General features: G+C 39.2%; 1 protein-coding gene across 3 annotated transcripts in view; it reads right to left on the bottom strand.

The window, feature by feature from the left end:
• Positions 1–20,409, bottom strand: part of SPTLC2 (serine palmitoyltransferase long chain base subunit 2) — a 127,861-nt gene extending 107,452 nt beyond the window's left edge. For 2 of the 3 annotated variants that reach the window (XR_012133743.1, XR_005061721.2), the window contains exon 1: positions 20,168–20,409. Coding sequence is in view for 1 of the 3 variants with exons in the window: in XM_037019836.2 (XP_036875731.1) it covers positions 20,168–20,296 (129 nt within the window). In the remaining 2 variants the exon portion in view is untranslated. The remainder of the gene's footprint in view (positions 1–20,167) is intronic. The other variant, XM_037019836.2, reaches the window with a different exon arrangement.
• Positions 20,410–20,626: the final 217 nt, after the last annotated feature.

Raw genomic sequence — 20,626 nt, 5'->3', positions numbered from 1 at the left:
TTGGCTGGGACCTACCACCACTTACCTTTTCTTTCTTTTTTTTAATTAGAGTATCATTGATATACAATCTTATGAAGGTTTCAAATGAACAACATTATGGTTTCCACATTCACCCATATTATCAAGTCCTCACCCCCACGCCACTGCAATCACTGTCCATCAGCATAGTAAGATGCTATTGGGTCATTACTTGTCTTCTCCGTGCTGTATTGCCTTCCATGTGACCTATGCTACCACCACTTTCCGCCCTCTGAATCTCTCCCTTCTGGTAATGGGAATGTCTACTCTGTCTGTCCCACCATATTATTTTGGAAGCACATAATTTACTTTGTGTCGTTTCAGGGGATTCCTGAAACCTCTGTCCAGGATCATCCTTCCAAGTCAGCTTACAGTGCAATCAAAACTTAACTTTTTTTCTTTTCTGAAACTAAAGAAGCCTCACAAATGGAAAGGAATTCTCAGGACGAACTGATATCTTGAGCTTCACTCGTGCCAGATTTAGGTAAGTTAAATGAGACTTTGGACTTCGAAACTGATGATAGAAAGTGTTAAGACTCTGGGGGCTGTTAGGGTTAAATGGCCACATTTTGCATGAAAGGACACGATTTTGAAGGGAACATGGGCAGAATATTACAGTCTGAATGTTTATATCCCCCACCCCATTCATATGTTAAACCCCAGAGTGATGGTATTTGGAAGTGGGACCTTGGGGAGGTGATTAGGTTTATGTTAAGTCATGAGGGTGGGCTCTCATAATGTGATTAGTGCCCATATAAGATGAGGCAGAGATCTCCACCGAGGAAAGGCTATGTGAGCACATTATGAGAAAGTGGCAGTCTACAAGACAGGAAGAGGACACTCACCAAGAACCGAATCTGCCAACACCTTTATCTTGGACTTTCCAGCCTCCAGAATGATGAGAAATAAATACGTGTTGTTTAAGCCACCCCACCTACGGTATTTTGCTATAGCAGCTCACACTGACTAAGACAGTTGTAAAAGAACTTAAGGCATACAACCTATTCTCAATTGGTTCAGTTAAAAATAATTGTGAGTGTGTGTGAGTCTATGGAGAGGGAGAATGGTGGAGAATTTTCTTCATGAACCATTTGTGAGTCAGCTGCAGTTATAATAATGCAGCTTTATCATTTAATACTTCTTCAGTATTTCTCAAAAACAAAGACATTCTCTTAGATAAAACTATAGAATTATCAAAATCAGGAAACTGAAAATATTCATATCTAGGCTACAGCCTTTATTTCGATTTTGCCAGTTGTTCTAATGACGTCTTTTATAGCAAAACAAAGTCCTGGATCATGTGTTATATCCTGCTTCTTTAGTTTCAGAAAAGAAAAAAAGTTAAGTTTTGATTGCACTGTAAGCTGACTTGGAAGGATGATCCTGGACAGAGGTTTCAGGAATCCCCTGAAACGACACAAAGTAACTATGTAATGACCAATAATAGGGCAGTAATCACTGGGAAAGAGAGGTGTCCATTTCTGATATAAATACAAAATCACATAAACTGATGTTTTGAGGCAAACAATCACATTCTGGCTGAATGTGACAGTAGGATGGCAGAACCTGCCCTATCGCCACAGAACCCACCCACCTGGTGGACAGTTTAGAACAGTTTTAAAAAATTTTAATTTCCAACATGAAACACCCATTATTCTTCAGCAATCAAAGGACTGTTATCATGCCTTTTCCTTTAAATGAACTCTATTCATTCCCAGTGTTGCTATTCTGTTGTTCCTTAAAATCACTTCTGCTGAAATGGTCTTTTCTTGGAATTTTACTGAAGTGTACTGCCTCTCCCTACTGCATGCCGCACATACTAGAGAAAATAGTCTGGGGCTTTGTGCTTGTCATACAAGCTATGCCACACTGACCATATATTTCTAGAAGAGTCCTCCTTTTTCCAGCCAGTAAAGTTTGAAAAGTAGAGAATCCACATTCTTTTTTGCAATCAGGACAAATTCCCTAGCTGTGCAATAAGCATCTTACATGGAATGGACTGAGAAGTGCTTCCAAAGCTAGTGATAAAACAGACTTATATTTTGACGTTACTGTTGTCTTATTGAAAGCTCAAAACTGGGGGCCTCCGAGTATATCTGCATGGGAACGTTTCAGTCCAGTGGCGTTCTGTGCACTCTGGCAGTGGTGTTCTGTATGGGAGTCACCGCTCTCACTTGCCACCCACGTCTTCTCTGTAGCAGTCTCCTATCTCCAGATAAGTATCATGGAATAACAGATGAATATAACAGGAGATTAGAGTAGGAGTGCAGCTCTGCCACAGGCTCTGCACCTTCCTCTGAGTTCTCTCCCACCTCTGACATGTTCTGGGCTGTGACACCATGCCCTTCACTCTGTGGTTTTGCAGTGGACACCAGCTGCAGAGACGACGTGGTTCACATCAATTTCCCTGCTCTGGCAAACTCCCTGATACACAAGGGTGGGCCCCTGGTGGTCACATCTGTGCAGTATGACCCTGTTTCCTGGGTCGTAAGTGACTGACACAGTGGTGGGCACCTATGCCAAAATTAACCTAGCAGCCCTCTCACAGGGATTTAAAATTTCAGTGGGTAAAGAGTCTGAAGGGCACAGGGCCTCCAAAGTCCTGAAGAAAAGGTTGATAAACTCCCACCACTGAGGTCTCAAGTTCTGTGCTATTTCTGCCTCTGTGACTTTTCTGAGTTGTTCATCAATTCCTCCCCATTTTATTTTCCCCCAGGATCTATCATCTTTGCAATAAAGCACCTTTTTCTTTAGCTAGAATTAGTTTCTGTTGCAATTAACTGAAAGAAATATAACAGATATAGATTGTATATTAAAATCTCCTGGATTTCTTTTCTACACTCAATGACTGGGCATTTATGTTAGCACAACATGCAAACTTTTAGGTTTGAGTACTTTTATTTAAATGGCTCTCAACTTTGTCAGTTTTATGCATTTGGAATACTGTTACTATACTATCTAGGATAAGGAATACCTGATTCAAAATTATTAGTAGGCACTTGCCTATATTAAGGGACACAGATGCTAATCCCCTTCTATAGATGGCCTCTAAGCTTGCATTAATTCACCTGAAGAAAGACCAAAAAAAAAAAAAGAAAGAAAGAAAAAAAACAGAACTACTATTTTTTAAAAGGGCAACAGAAGACTGCAATCAAAATTCAGACAGCACTTGTCTAAGTTTATCTAACTATAGAGAACATGCCCATTACCATTAAACAAGACTATTTCATGATAGAAAAATCACAAACTAAAAGGGAAATAGTAGATTATTTAATATACGAGTTTAAGAAAATTAGCTATTTAGGAAAAAAAACTAGTTAAAACTTCTGTTTATATTACACTGTGAAGAAACCACTAACTAGCTCCCTTATACATTCTCCGTATCATCCCTTCAGTAATACAATTGCTCAGTTTTAGCTGGGTACATGGCCACCCAGCCAGATACAGTCTGTATTTCCCAATCTCTTTTGCAGCTAGGAGTATCCGTGTGCTGAAATTCTGGTCAGTAAGAAATGAACAGAAGTGATGGGTCAGGACAGGATTACACCCTTTAAAACAGCAATTGCTTTCCCTCCATTTCATCTTCCCTCTGCCTCTGGCCTGCAATGTAGATGTGGATGAAGATTCAGATGCTAATGTAGACATCTTAAAAACTGCAGAACAACAAAGATGCCTCATAACCTACCTATACAGGATGACCTGTTCACCTCCAGACTCTACAAAGAGAAATTCCTATCTTGTTTGAGCAACTGTATTGTTGTGTCACGTTTATAGCAACAAAAACAAAAACAAAAAAAATCAAAAAACAATATTTAGACTTTCACTTCCAGGTTGGAGTTAACAGGTAGAGAGACAAGCCATCTCTTTAACAGAACTAGATAAAACTATACAGAATACTCTAAACAAGAAATAGTTTTAAAGACATTGAATAATTGTCTTCTATGCAAAGCAAAGAGGACAAGATGACCTAAAAATCTAGAAAGTAAAGAGCCTTTCCTTAGTGAGCTGAAACTGCCAGTTATTTTCTCTCTTAGTGGTATTTGCATAGTTTGAGCATGGACTGATGGTAACTGAGCTTGCCATAGGCAGAAGAACTCTACCAAGAGAAAGAAAAATAAGTGGAGATTAAAACAGCTTTATAGGAGGTATAACAGCTTGAGTTATAGAAAAGTCCCAGATATAAGCCCAGTTTTCTGCATAGGGCATTTACCAAGAGCTGAAGAAGCTGGAGAGCTAGAGTAGAAATGTGACTTGAAATCAACCACATTACAATGCTTAGGAAATAAAGTCATACTAGAGGGAGGGGCCGGCAGCAAATACACAATGGATCCCATCCTTGACACTCACCATGCTCACTAGAATGGACTGAACCACCTGAAAGCTTCAGTCCAGCCCCATCGAGCTCAACTCCCAGTTAGAAAGCAATGCTCAGCCCCTCACCATATCTAAGACAGCAAAAGACAAAAACACGGACTTTAGTCTCTGCAGGTCTTTTAATGTCCAGTAATTAATCAAAAACTTCTACATTCCCAGGAGAGGCAGGGAGGGAATATTAATGTGACTGAGAGAGCAAGAAGGCACAGTATACAGCAGTCTACACATTCACCTCTCATTATTTCAGTGCTGCTAGCCTTAAGAAATCTTTCATTGATCTTCCCCCTCTTTAAATTCCTTATGTTCAAAAATGGAGAGCCCTCCTGTTTAATTTTGAACATTTCCAAAGCTGCAAAAACAATTTTCAAACATCAAAGCCTATTCTAGGAACCCAGAGCCCTCATTATACCAAGGAGCTTAAAATCATCATAATCATTTACTTCTTTTCACTTCTTCAACAAATATTTCATTTCTATCCATAAGTAAACATCAGGAATTATACTCCATATTTGATGATACAAATAAAAGATAATCTTTGCCTTCAAGAATTCTGCAGTTTTTTTTCTTTAGAGAAAAAGTATGCAAAGATCAACATGATTTTTGAGATAAAAGAGAATAAAGAAACTCTGAAAGAACACTGTCTAAAGGAATTTGCATTTAAATATGCAGGATGAAAAATGCACACAAAGTAAGGAGCATTTCTTTTACAAGTGATTCTAAAGCTATCTCACTCTTCCTCTTCACATGACTAAATGACCAAATTAAGGAGATTAAGTAATCTACCCACAGTCACAAAAGAGTTAAATTAGAAGTTGGCACTAGAATTCAAGTTAAACCCCATTTATTGCCATTTCTTAGTCATATTCCTGAGATTTTTCTATGAATCACATTTTCCTTTATTTCAGAGATACTGTAGGATCTGAAAAATCAAAAGTTAGCATAAGTGCATAAGTACAGCCATCTTAAAGGGTTAAACACCACCCTCTAGCCTAGGAGAAGGAAAATTATTAGAATCTTGAAAAACAAATTAGTCAGCCAGTGTTAAATGTAGTGACCTTCAGTTAGCTAACCTCAAATCAGTTAATCATGAACACCAGGTGGTGGGCAGCTGCGGCCTTCAGACTGCTAACCTTGGTCGGATAGTCATGCATACCAAGCTTATCTTGCTGAAACACTGTGTAAGAAAATACTGTCTTTTTGAAAATGCTATGCTATAAAAACCTCTGGCTTTCACTGTTCGGGGTCCTCGTTGAGACCCGCTGCGTCGGGCTAACTTGGACCCCTGCTAGCTGGTTCCTGAATAAATTCCTCTTGCTTATTGCATCAAGAGACGCCTTTCGTGAGTGATTTGGGGCAGCGTCCTCCTCTGGGAAAATCCAACAATACTACAACTTAATCTAATTGTTTTAAAATCAAAGTTGCTTCAAAATTAGAATTTCACTTTAAATTCATCCTTGTGTTCATTTTTGCTTATAATTAGCTGTTTCTGCTATTCATATTATTAGCTATACTTGGACTGAGATGAATAGTTGTATGAGTTTCCTCTACTGAGAAAACATCTGTTTTGGGGGAACCAGAACTAGCACTGACTTAGTTTTCCTGGAAATAACCTGCTTCCTTTTCCTATATACCAGCCAAGTCTATACTGGAGGTGATAAAGATATTACCCTTTAGCACACAGAGCAGAGGTCAACAGACAGTTGTATTACAGCCTAATTGGTGATCACAAACCAGGTTTCTAAGCCCAGCTTCTCAACATTTCAAATCAAGATGAGAAAGGGAGGCATGGCAGGAAGTCAGTGCTGACTTGAAGTACCAACCAGCGACTCAGAAGACAATGGGAAGAGGTGTTAGAAGAGCTAATGGGAAGTTAATAAAATATTCTAGGGTGTGTCCGTGCCATTTTCAGACCATCAAGACCATCGCTGGCCTCTTCCTACTCCTCAGGAGCCATCATCCCTAATAATGAGAACATTCAGTATGCCCCTACTGTTTTTAACACCCCGCCCCCTGTAAACCTGAAACACTAACAATTACACTATGGGTTTCTTTAACGGCACGTGTACCACAATCCATTTTTCACCTATGTTTATAACATTATTTAAGGAAACTGGTTTTTGTCAACCAGCAAGTACATATGAGGTATCATACTATAATAAATACAAAAAAAGAGAAAAATATATTCAACACCTAGATTTTTCAAAACAGCCAGTAGCTACTATGCTTTAGATTTTTTTCCCCATTAAATAAAGCACTAATGTTATCATTCATTCTTTCATTCATTCACTTACTCCATTAATATTTATTAAGCCTGTGCTATGGGCTAGGCATTATCTGAGCACTAGAATTACTACCACACACTGCAGAGAGAGAGACAATAAATAAGAAAATAGAGATACAATAAAATATCAGGCAGTTGTGAGAGCTATAATCAGAAAAAAAAAAAAAAGGGCAGGGACAGAGGAGAGCATTTCAGACAGGACCGGCAGACATCCTCCCCGAAGGAGGCTAGGGGAAGGCCACGGCCTACACGGAGTGGAGAGAAGAACTAAGGAAAAATGTCTTCCAGGCTGAGGTAACTGAAAGGTAAAAGTCCCTGAGGCAGGTGTGCTTGATGTGTTCTGGGAAGAGCAGAAAGGCCACCTTGGCTGGAGTGCAGCGACCTGGCAGGATATGAAATTAGAGGGGTGTGGGAGAGCCAGATGATACAGGGCCTTGGAAGCCCATAGATACTTTACATTTTGTTACCAGTGATAAGAGGCCTTCAAGAGTGTGTCATGATCGGCTTAAATTTAAGAAGTCTGCCCTAGGGAAATGCTATTTCCCTACTTCCCCAAAGGTATAAAAGCTACCCTCAATTTGTTGTTTATCATTTCCATGCATTTTAAAAATACCTTTACTATATCCATAGCCATACATAATATTGGCCTTGCATGTTTTAATCCTTATATACTTACTGTATCTTTCTGCAACTTTTGCTTAACAACATATTTCTGAGATATACCCACATTCATAATACAGACCTAGCTTCATGTTTTCATTGCTGTATAGTATTACACTGCATGAATACGTCATGCTGGTTTTTCTTATTTTTTTTTCCATTCTCCTACTAATGAACATAAGGCTATTTCCAGTGTTTTGTTATTGCATTTTTACAGTAAACATTCTTAAATGTCTCCTTGTGTCCATAAGCAGAATTTCTTGGGAAGACAGTGTTATGGGCTGAACTCATCCTCCCAAAACTCATTATGTTGAAGTCCTAACACCCAATACCTTTGACTGTAGTTGGATGCAGAGTCTTTAAAGAGACAATTAAGTTAAAGGTCATTAAACTGGGCTCTGAGGTCATTACAGAGGGCTGTAATGCAATATGACCAGTGTTCTCATAAGAAGAAATGTGAACAGAGAGGAAAGACAATGTGATGAAGACAAAGGGAGAAGATGGTCACCTACACGTCAAGAAGAAAGGCCTAGAAGAAACCAACCCTATCCACATCTTGATCTCAGACTGTCTGAATTATGAGAAAATACATTTTTATGAATTAAGAGAAAAGACACTTCTGTTGCTTAAGCCAACGAGTCCATGGTACTTTGTAATGGCAGCTCTAGCAAAATAGAAGTGTTCAAATTGTGGGTTACAACCTATCAGTGGGTCACAATATCAGTTTACTGGTTTGTGATTTATAATTTACAGCATTTAAACTTTCAGTTAAAAACATATATTGAGTGGTTCAGGATAAAGACTAACACACTGTGTTGCACTCTTCAAGGGTAAGTACTCATTTAAGAAACTTTTGTTTCAGTTGTATGTATGTATGTATACATAAAATATACATATTTTATGTGTGTATTGATATTAAAATGCTATTTCTTAGTGTAGGTCAAAACAAAAATGTTTGACAACCTCTGCTATCCTACACACCTAGATACAGGCATTAGTAGGGCAATCATTAAGAATGTGTGTATTTCAACTTTTCCAAAAATTATCAAATTGTTTTCCAAAGCAATTGTACCAATCTATACTAAGAGCAGTTAAATACTGCTACATATCAAGTTCCCACTGCCATACATGATGGTCAACATTTAATGCTCATATTTTTATAGCTTTCAAAATGGCAAAGAGGAAAACAGTATCTCACTGTTTTAACTTACAGTAACTTGAAGACTGGTGAGAATGAGCATATTTACAGACTTATTTTCAATCAGGTTTTCTTCTTCGGTGACTTGCTAGTTCCTATCTTTCACCCATTTTTCTACTGGGCCGCATGTTTGTTGCTTGTTGATTTGCAGGGCTTTGTAGTCTGGATACTAACTTTTTACCGGTAACGTGTTCCAAATATTTCCTCCTAGCCCAGAGCTTATTTTTCAGTTTTGGTGTCACTTTGTGGGGTCATGTTGTGCAGAAAGAAGGCTTCTGTTTTTCAAATAACAGTTTTATTGAGATATAATTTAACAATATGCCATTAGATTTACCCTTTCCAAGTGTACAAGTCAGTGGTTTTCATTACATTACACAGTGATGCAACCATCACCATAACTTAATTTTAGAAAATTTTCATCACCCAAAAAGAAACTCCACACCTATCAGAAGTTACTCCCCATTTCCCCTTTCCCCCAGCTCCTGGCAATCTCCTAATCTAGTTTCTTTCTCTATGGATATACCTATCCTGGACATATAAGTAGAATCATACAGTGTGGAACCTTTTATGTCTGGCTTTTTACACTTACCACAATGTCTCTTTCATCCATGATGTAGCATTTATCAGTACTCCGCTCCTTTTCATGTCTGAATAATATTCCACTCTATGGATATACCATTTTGTTTACCTATTCATTAGTTGATGGTCATTTGGATTGCTTCCATTTTTTGGCCATTATGAATAATGCTGCTATGAACACTCATGTAAAAGTTTTTGTGTCTGTATGTATTCATTTCTCTAGAAAGTAGAGTTGTTGGGTCATATAGGAACTCTGTTTTAACATTTTAAGAACTGTTTTCCAACATGGCTGCATCATTTTATGATCTCACCACCAATGCATAAGGGTTCCAATTTCTCCACATCCTCACCAAAATTGTTACTGTCTGGCTCTTATTTTAGCTATTCTAGTGGGTGTGAAGCAGTACCTCACTGTGATTTTGATTTGCTTTCCCCAATGACTAATAATGTGGAGCATCTTTTTTTGTACTTATTAGCTATTTGTATGTCTTCTTTGAAGAAATATCTATTCAAATACTTTGCCCATTTTAAAATCGTGTTGTCTTTCTATTGTTGAGTTGTAAGAATACTTTATATATTGTAGATAACAAGTCCCTTAACTGCTATATGATTTGCAAATAAATTCTCCCATTTTGTAAACTGTCTTCTCCCTTTCTTGAATGGTGTCCTTGTAAGTACACAAGATTTTATTTTAAACCAATCAAATCATTTATTTGTCCTTTGGTTGCTTATGCTTTTGAGTCATATCGAAAAAAAGTATCTAATCAAATTCACAAAGATTTATATCTTTGTATTTTTCCTAAGAATTTTATAGTTCTAACTTACATTTAGGTCTTTGATCCATTCTGACTTAATTTTTAAAATATGGTATGAGCTAAGAAACCAAATTAGTTATTTTGCATGGAAATATCCAGTTGTCTCCACACCACTTGTTGAAAAGGTCATTCTCCCCAACCCCAATTTATCTGACACTTTTGTAGAAAATCAGTGACTCTAAATACAAGGATTTATTTCCTGACTCTCAATTATATTCCATTAGTCTGTATGTATATATACTTATGCCTGTACCACACTGTCTTGATTACTGTGGTTTTATAGTAAGTTTTGAAATCAGGAAGAGTTCTCTAACTTTTTTCAAAACTAATCTTTTGGGTTCCTTACATTTACATATGAATTTTAGGATCAGTTTGTTGATGTCTCTAAAAATGTCAGCTTGCATTTTGATAGGGGCTGCACTGAATTTGCATATCAATTTGAAGAGTTTTTCCATCTTAACAAGACTGTCTTTCAATCCCTGAACATTGGATATCTATGCATTTACTTAGATCTTTAATTTCCTTCAAAATATTTTGTAGTTTTAAGTGTACAAGTCTTGAACTTTTTCTATTAAATTTTTTTCCTAAACATTTTATTCTTTTTGATTCTGTTGTATGCAAAAGTTTAAACAAATTTATAAGCCTTTATAATTTGTGCTTCAGTGGTTTTAGGAAATTCACTATTTCTGAGGTTGCAAATATTTTTCCGATAAGCTACAGTTTTATATTTCATTTTCACATTTGTATATCTAAAAACCTGAAATTGATTTTACAAAAATGGTGTGAGGTATTTTTTCCTTTTCCTTATCCACATAGCTTGTATCTACACCCTAACACTCAAAAAACAAATAGCCTGATCAAAAAATGGATGGAGGAACTGAACAGACACTTCTCCAAAGAAGAAATACAGACTAACAGGCACATGAAAAGATGCTCCACATCACTAATCATCAGGGAAATGCAAATTAAAACCACAATGAGATATCACCTCACACCAGTTAGAATGGCCACTATTGAAAAGATAAGAAATAACAAATGCTGGCAAGAGTGTGGAGAAATAGGAACTCTCCTATACTGTTGGTGGGACTGTAAATTGGTGCAACAGCTGTGGAAAGCAGTATGAGGTTCCTCAAAAAATTAAAAATAGAAATACCATTTGACCTAGCAATTCCATTCCTAGAGAAAAAAAAAACCTGATTCAAATAGGTATCTGCACCCCTATGTTTATTGCTGTACTGTTTGCAAGAGCCAAGATATAGAGCCAATCTAAATATCCATCAATAGCTGAATGGATAAGAAAATGTGTTATATACATACAATGGAATATTATTCAGCCATAAAAAGAAAAGAATTACTGCCATTTACAACAACATGGATGGATCTAGAGGGAATTATGCTCAGTGAAATAAGCCAGGCAAAGAAAGACAAATACCAGATGATTTCACTTATTTGTGGAATATAAAAACAAAGCAAAACAGAATAAACAAAACAGCATTAGACTCATAGACACTGAGAAGTGACTAGTGATTACCAACTGGGAGGGGAGTGGGTGGGGGGCAGGGGAGGAGGATTGTACCACTGTGATATACATTTGATAAAAGAGAACACAGTGGGACATTAAAGAAAATAAAGCCCCTTGTCTCAGCACCATTTAATAAAAAGGCGATCTACTGCCTACTGATCTGAAATGCTACCACCATTATCACAGTGTGCTTTTTCTGTATTTTCTAATCTGTTCCAGTTCTCTACTGTTTGATCAAAATCATACTGCCTAATCGATTACTACAGTTTTATGGTAAGTCTTATTATGTAATGAAGGTGATTTCTCCCACCTCATTTTCCTTTAAAATTGTGTTGGCTCTTCTTGGCCTTTCGCTTTTTTACATGAATTTTAGAATCAGTTTGTCAAGAAATAAGGAGAGAGGGAGGGAAAGAAAGAGAAGAAAAAAACACTTTACAAGGTAGGGTTTTACCTGGAACCATATTGCCTTAAAGATCAACTTGAGGAAAATGATATTTGTACCACATTTTCACTATACTTTGGAAACCAAAGATGATTCTATAACATTATATTTTCAGACAGTGGTTTTATTCATTTAAAGATGAGGTTTGGATCAATTAAAAAGGTGGTCACTTGAACTTTAGAAATAAGAAAACTTTCAAAACTACCTTTAAGGTCTCCTTATATTGCATTTTACCTTATAGAATGATATTCTGATCAGAATCTAAAATACGTATGTATGTAAAAATACACACACTTCTTGCATAAGCAACCTCATTTCTAAGAATTTATCCTTACCAAAACATCAAAAGTGTGAAGAGATGTACAAAGTGTTCACATATTGGAAATATTGGGAAAAATCCAAACATTGTGCATGGGAATTGGTTAAGTACATTACACTATAAATCCATTTTTATGGGATTTATATACTCTTTAAAAGAACGTCTATATTAACTGATGATACATTAATGATATTAAGAGGGAAAAAATGTAGACTATATGTAGCATGATTTATATAAAACTGTATCACCCCATCCATATATATATTTGTCTGGCAGGATATACATCAAAATGTTACAGTGGTTATTTTTGGGTTACGGAATTTTGGGAGCTATTTATCTTTTTATGCTTTAATGTATGGGTCTAATGTTCTGCAAGTATGGTACTTTCCAACTCCTGTATTTTCAGATGAAATAGTATGTAAACTATGTTGACAAGACAAACACTACATATGTTCATTTAAAATTTTTACTGAAAATATACAAATGTTAAAAGAAATACTTGCTTTTAAAACAAAAAAAAAAAAAAATGATAGAACTTTTCAGGTATGTAAACTCTCATACGGAGTATAATGCAGTTGTAAAGGGCAAACTTTCTCCCCTGAAATTTTAAATCCCTGTGAGAGAGGGTTGCTAGGTTAATTTTGGCATAGGTGCCCACCACTGTGTCAGTCACTTACGACCCAGGAAACAGGGTCATACTGCACAGATGTGACCACCAGGGGCCCACCCTTGTGTATCAGGGAGTTTGCCAAAGCAGGGAAATTGATGTGAACCACGTCGTCTCTGCAGCTGGTGTCCACTGCAAAACCACAGAGTGAAGGGCATGGTGTCACAGCCCAGAACATGTCAGAGGTGGGAGAGAACTCAGAGGAAGGTGCAGAGCCTGTGGCAGAGCTGCACTCCTACTCTAATCTCTTGTTATATTCATCTGTTATTCCATGATGCTTATCTGGAGATAGGAAAGTGCTACAGAGAAGACGTGGGTGGCAAGTGAGAGCGGTGACTCCCATGCGAACACCACTGCCAGAGTGCACAGAACGCCACTGGACTGAAACGTTCCCATGCAGATATACTCGGAGGCCTCCAGTTTTGAGCTTTCAATAGAACAGTAATGTCAAAATATAAGCCTGTTTTACCACTAGCTTTGGAAGCACTTCTCAGTCCATTCCATGTAAGATGCTTATTGCACAGCTAGGGAATTTGTCCTGATTGCAAGAAAAAAATGTGGATTCTCTACTTTTCAAACTTTGACTGCCAGGAAAGAGAACACTTCTAGAAAATCTAGAAATATATGTCAGAGTGTGGCATAGCTTGTATGACAAGCACAAAGCCCCAGACTATTTTCTCTAGTATGTGCGGCACGCAGTGGGGAGAGGCAGTACATCTCAGTAAAATTCCAAGACAAGACTAGCCTCTATCATCAACTCTCAAGAGATGAAATCCAAAAGTTACCAGTAAGTTCTAAACTGCCAAATCCAGTAGCATAATAGAGTAAGACAAACCAGAATACAACACAGGCTCTATCAACTCACTAACTGGGCTATTTATTTCAGTGATCTGGAATTCAACCTTCTTATTTATAAAAAGGGGATAACATTTACCAGCAAAGCCCTTGTGAAGATTAGATAGAGAAGCTTGGAGAGGTACTGGTCACAGTAAACGATACCTACTACTATTATTATCCTTGGCTTTTCATCACCAAGATATTCCTTACCCCTCCTTTATGATTGCAACTTGTTTCCCTGAGCTTTCTCACAACACTTCCTAATGCTTCTGTTCTTTCACAATCAACCTTCTTCAGCAATGTGTGTGTGTGTGTGTGTCTGTCTTCTCCCAGGAACATTATCATTCCCCAACATTGTATCTGTGGTATCTCCTTTCTTGCTTATGCTGGCTTCTACCTACCACCTCCCACGGTTTCAACTACCACCCATTCATTCATTCAACTGAGATCTCCTGAGTTCCTATTATATACCAGGCCCAATGTAAATAGAGTAGTTCCCCCTTATCTGGGGTTTTACTCACCTGTGGTCACCCACAGTCTGGAAGCAGATGATCCTCCTTCTGACTTGTCACTAAAAAGTCAACAGTAGTCGAACGCTACATCAGAATGCCTACACCATTCATCTCACTTCACTCATCACACAGACATTTTATCATCTTATCTCACATCACCACAAGAAGAAAGGTAAGTACCATATAAAAAGATATTCTGAGAGAGACCATTCGTGTAACTTTTATTAGTATGTTGTTGTAATCCTTCTGTTTTATTTTCAGTTACTGTATTAATCTCTTACTATGCCTAATTTGTAGATTAAACTTTATGACAGGTATGTATATACCGTAAAAAAACGAAGTATATATAGTACTGGTGCTATCCAAGGTTTCAGGCATCCACTGGGGGTCCTGGAAGGTATTCCCCACAGATAAGGGGAACTACCGTAGGAAAACTTCTTCTGTGCTGAAGGGGCTTACTAATTAGGCAGCAAAAGGCTTATTTAGGATGATCCAAAGCCATCACATCTGACAGGTCAGTACTCTATCTGCACAATAGCTTCTGAATCTTTGCAGATTACAAAAATAGTTGAATATTTCTCCCAACTTCAGTATGTATTATTTGGAATAAGTTTGGATCACAACCATAGTCTCAGTACAACTGCATTTCTCAGTGTACTTAGAAATCATCAGAAAGCATCAGACTGAATTTTAACAGACCACGTTAAAAAATGAAATCCCCAACACAGGGTGTACCCAATCCTTTCGAGTCCTACAGTATACATGTGTTCTTTCCACAATGAGCAGCAAAAATTATTTTAAAACAAAAGGAAAAAGAGCCACCTTAACCTTCATAATGGGTGTTGAAGGTAGTCTTAATGACAACAAATGTAAGATAAATTGTGAGGTGAAACAGGTCAAGAGCAAAGGGCTTACTTGCTTAATTCATCACAAATTACAAAGTACAAATTACAGAAGACTTCTTAGAAGCTATTCAGAAGGCAACTGACTTTTGAGGCCACAAACCATGTATTTAATCAAGTAAGGCACACCCACTGAGATTCAAACACAGCCTCTACCCATCCCTCTCAATTGCCTATTCTGCCAATAAACACTGCTTCTTTCTTTCAAAAACTGAATCTAATTGAATCTCAACCAATTAACTATCTTACTCAGAGCACTACAAACTTTCTAGGACACCTAGGCCAACCTCAGAAAGTAGACAAAGCTGCCTTTCCTGAATATCCAAATTCCAAAATATTATCTTATGAATACAGTGGTTTGTACATTAAATACAGTTTTCACGTCCCAAGAATTTTTATTAAAGAGAATTCCTGAGTACCTCAAACGACTCTGGAATCTTTCAAATCTAAGAATTGAAATGTTCTCCTTGGAACAAAACCATTTGAAACAAGAATCTAGTCCCACAAGTTATAAATAGTTACAACACTATTTTTGCAAAGCCCTGAAGTCTTCAGATGTATCATCAAGCCCTGTGAAACCTGAACAGGTATACTGGCCATTCAAGCTACTCCTCCTGTTCTGGTCTCATAATTAACTTCTTTTCTCAGTTACTGTTTCCTCTCAGTGGAAACAAAAGCTAGTAGCTATTTAGTAAATCACCCTTTAGAAATTATTCATTGCCTCCTTCTAGGTATAAGTAGAAGGACCAGCACTTTGTTCTACTTGCTTATCTTATTATTTAAGTAAGAACATAATTTGTATCCCAGTTCTCCCAGAGGAATGTTATTTATTCTGGCAGGTAGAAAACTGTCATTCTTCTAATATTTCATTAAAATTACTCTTAAAGGGAAGAACATTAGGTCCAAAACTGTCTCAAAGGCAGATAATTTTTACCCCATCTATACTTGTTAACTAATTAGGAAGGTGATATGTGTCCAAACCTCAAAAGTTCTATAAAGAAATGTAAGATCTTTTAAAAAGTGCTGTTAACAAGGATCTTTAAAAGTAAAAACAAACAGTATTATATTTCAGATGCAACCCAAATATGGCATTTATTTAATCAAATGTTAAAGAAAATGTAAGAAACTCTTGGTAATTCAGGTCACTGAATACTGCAACACGCAGCTGAGAAAATTTCCTGCAAATCCTCTAGAGGTCTTTAAAAGTAGGGTAGAATCATCTATCAAGATTAGCTCAAAGAAAGTCCTACAAAGAGATAAAGGAACTGAATTACATAAACCCCTAAAGGTTCCTTCCAGCTCTAATTCTGCCAAAGCTTCCAGTTCTAACTCTTTTCAAGGCTTCCCTAATGCTAACTGCTACGATTCACTCCAACTAAAGGCTGACCCTCCTCCTACTCATCTGAATGTCAGGGAGGAAAAATTACTGCTTTATGGCTGGGTACTTCTTGTGAAAACTCTACTGTCATCATTAGAAAACAGTAAACCCATGAGGATGTCCACTGTAAAGAAAAAAAACCCTATACTCTCGTCATGTTTCTCCTTTATTCTCGCAGTGCCCCTCAACACTTCTGACAACATATGTGGATTTTTCCCACACCACAGAGCAGTACTATGACACCAGCTGGGTGTATTACAATTTAACTCAATTCTGACACTATCTACCTGGAGATGGCATCAGATCCCACAGGTTAAGGGCTCCATCCTACAGGACTCTCCCCACCCTCACTCAGATGCCTATCTGAAGTCCAAGTTGCCACCTGTGGTCTGACCAATAAGCTATAAATCAGTTTTCCATGACCCCCTCCCTCTGTTTCAATTAACTTGGTAGTGTGGCTCAAGAACTCAGGAAAACAGTTTACTTACTGTTTACCAGTTACTTATAAAAAGATGACAAATTGATACAGATGAGCATCTGGCTGGAAGAGATGCGTAGGGCAAGGTAAGTGAGAAGGGATGGGTCACTCCCAGCACCTTCACAGGAACGCCAACCTGCAAGCTCTCTGAACCCGATATTTTTGATATTTTTACAGAGGCTTCATCACACAGCCTATTTCCAGCCCCTCTCCCCTCTCTAGAGAATGGAGTGGGGCTAAGAATTCCAAGCTTCTAATCATGGCTTGGTCTTTCTGGTGACCAGCCCCCATCTAGGAGCTCACCCAGAGTCATCTCACTACAACAAAAAACACTGCTTATCACTCAGGAAATTCCAAGGGATTTAGGAACTCTGTTCGGAATCAGAGTCGAAGACCAAATATTAGAACATGAGATGGTCCTCGTGTTCCTATCACTTAGGAAATCACACAAGTTTTAGGACTTCTGTGCCAGGAACCAGGGTCAGATAAATATATTTCCCTAATATATCACAGCTACAATTTTTAAAAAAAGTGTTAGGATGTGGCAAAATTGGAACTCTTGTGCACTGCTGATAGGAATGTAAAATGGCATAGCCACTGTGGAAGACAATACAGCATTTCCTCAAAATATTAAAAACAGAATAATTGTATGATCCAGCAATTCCACTTCTGGGTATATATCCAAAAGAACTGAAAGCAGGGTCTCAAAGAGATATTCGTACACTTAACACAGCATTACTCACAATAGCTAAAACATGGAAGCAACCATTGAAAGATGTCCACTGACAGATGAATGGCTAAGCAAAATGTGGTACATACATTCAGTGGAATATTACTGAATATTTTATTCAATGCCTTAAAAAGTAAGAAAACTGTGACACATGCTATCACATGGGTGAACCATGAGAACATTATAACAAATGAAATAAGCCAGTCACAGAAGGCCAAATACTGTATGATTCCATTTAAATGAGGTATTTACAAGTAGTCATATTCATATGGACAGAAAGTTGAATGGTGGTTACCATGGACTAGGAAAAAAGGAGAGTGGGGAGATACTGCTTAATGTGTACACAGTTTCAGTCTTTCAAGAGGAAAAGAATTACAGAGATGGATGGTGGTGATGGCTGACCAGCATTATGAATGTATTTAATACCACCGAATCATACGTGGTATGTTAATTAGTCTTCAGTTAAGATGGTAACTGTTACGTTATGTGTCTCACCACACAAAAAAAAATCGGGGAAGAAAACAGAAAACAGAAACAGTAATGTCTGATTGTTTCATATGCTCTTCCTATACTACAAGATCTGTTTTCTTAAACTCTAAACCCAAATCCAACAAAGTGGCAAGCATGTACTTCACCTGCCAAATCCAGTAGCGTAATGGGAGTTGGTAGGTAGAATCCATGTCAATCCATATGGATTCTTGAGAGTATAAAGGGATCTTAGAAGTTTCTAACTTCTCTCCTGTTCATTAAAAGGCAATATTCTTTAGCACATTCCATTAGACCATTCTTCCAAATGCCACCAAAGTGCCTTGAGTGGAATTTTTCACTAACATGTATTAGAAAAGTGAGCCAGATGTTAGAGTAAAGCAGATTTTAAAACTTCATTTTAGCAACTTGATATTTCTTCATCTTCTTAGTGGCAACCTCTGAAGAAACATGCCTACAAATGCTAAACTGTGAGGTATTATGGGAGGGATCTGATCTACTACTCCTTCAGAATATAATTCCTACATTAAGTGAAAAGAGCACTTAAACACAAAGCACCTCTAAAGTGTGAGCACCCTCCTCCTGAACACTCTCCCCTCTTAAAAATCATAATCCACTCACTTGCCTCTCCATTAGGTTTCCGTTACATGCTATATTCCAACAACTTTGTCCACTAGCCATTTAAGTTGCTAAAAAACAACTCCTTCCATCATTTATGACCTGATTCTTATCACTTCCTCTCTTACACACTTATTTCTTTAAAAATGAACACAAATAATATGAATCTGAGTTATGTTGCCTTACAGCTCACAACTTCAGGGGAGGTCCACTGTCTTTTTTGTATTTTCTCTCCAATTCTCATAATCTTAGTATGTCAACATGACCTGGAGAAATCCTTTCCTTTCTGTTTCACATCAAACAGTAACAAGCCTATCTATCCTATCTACTGATTGGGAGACAAGGCTGCCAGATATTTATGTTAAAGCCAAATTAAATTACAGCAGTGACACTCCTGCTAAAGGGAAAAGGCTACTTTTGGGAGGGAAAAATGTTTCCCTCAATACCTGGAAGAGATTTACAAGTATTAAAGTCAATTGCAAGTATCGTAACATTCTCCTCCAGCAACACTGATCTTGCAGCGTTTTCAACCAGCTCCTTTTTAAGAACACATTTCAGCAGAGTGTCAGCCCAAAGAAATGGAAGGATAACAATCACTGTCTCGAATTCATAACTTCCAAAGACATTTCAGAGCCGCCTAGAGTTTGGCTGGTGATTCAACCTTGGTTATTTAGTATAGAGACTCATCATAAGTCACCACCAGGTTAAACAACTCCCTGTATGATAACACTCTTGCTCAAAGGGTCAAAGGAACTACCTAACTCTACCGGGAGCCCAGGATGGGCTCTCACTAAGGCTGGGTTAGAAGAGCCTTATGCCGGCTTCACTGTCCTGCTTGTAGAGGAGGCTGGTAAGTGGTATCAAGTACCTCCTTTGCCTCCTGGGCACACCAAGCGTGGTTTCCCTCGGAGGGCTTCAGGAATCTAAGAGGAAGCAGCCACTTCGAGGGCATGAGGAAGGAGCCTCGCGAGAAGGAACCAAGAGCCCTTGGGTGGATCCTCCCTGGTCTGAGGGGTCACTCCTGCCTCTCGAGCGGGGTGGCCCGCACTTGTGGCTGGGTCGGGGAGAGGAGGGTACTTGGGCTGTGAGCAGAGCCCAAACCTCCGGGGACAAGAAGACCTCAGACGCGGAGAAACGGGGGAGCCTCCGCGCCGCCCTTGAGCCCTCCCGCCCGGGGCAGGCCTTGCCAGCGCGGACACCGCCTCCAGCTCACCTGGCCACGCCCGCCCCCGCGGACGCTCACCAAGACCTCGCCAGCTCGGCCGCCCCTCGGCCGGGTCCACAGCCGCGCCGCTCGCGGGGTCCCGGCCCAGCGCCCCCGGCCCAGCCTAGCCGCCGGGTCCCACCGTACCTGGCCGGCGGCGGCTGCACAGACAGCGGCGCTGCTCCTCACGTACCCGTTTCGCACATCCCCGTTCGCCACGCAGCCGTTCGCCCGCACCGGGCGACGGCAGCAGCAGCCTCCGGGCCCCGGCCGCATCGTGCCGCAGCACCAGGGGCAAGGCAGGTTCTGGAGGCGGCGGCACGAGCAGCGGCGGCGGCTCCCAGTCCCGCTCGGCACCCCACCCACCTTCTCGAAACCGGAAATGGCTGCACGCCGCTGCCAATTCCCAGCTAGGCCGTCACAGGGAGGCGGGGCTCACTCCCGCGGTGGCCGCGGCTAGCCAGAGGCCTGGAGTCTACGGACCGCTGGCCAATCCGGAGGAGGGAAGGCGGGCCCATGCTGCTGCCAGGCCAATCATAGGTAAGAGCGGAGCAGCTGCGGGTGTCGAGGAGGGCTAGGTAGCGCTTGGCTGCTTAATGGTTCACA

This window comes from Manis javanica, chromosome 8 (assembly GCF_040802235.1).
Source record: "Manis javanica isolate MJ-LG chromosome 8, MJ_LKY, whole genome shotgun sequence".
In the NCBI taxonomy this organism is placed as follows: Eukaryota; Metazoa; Chordata; class Mammalia; order Pholidota; family Manidae; genus Manis; species Manis javanica.
This window is presented reverse-complemented; position numbering and strand designations above follow the sequence as displayed.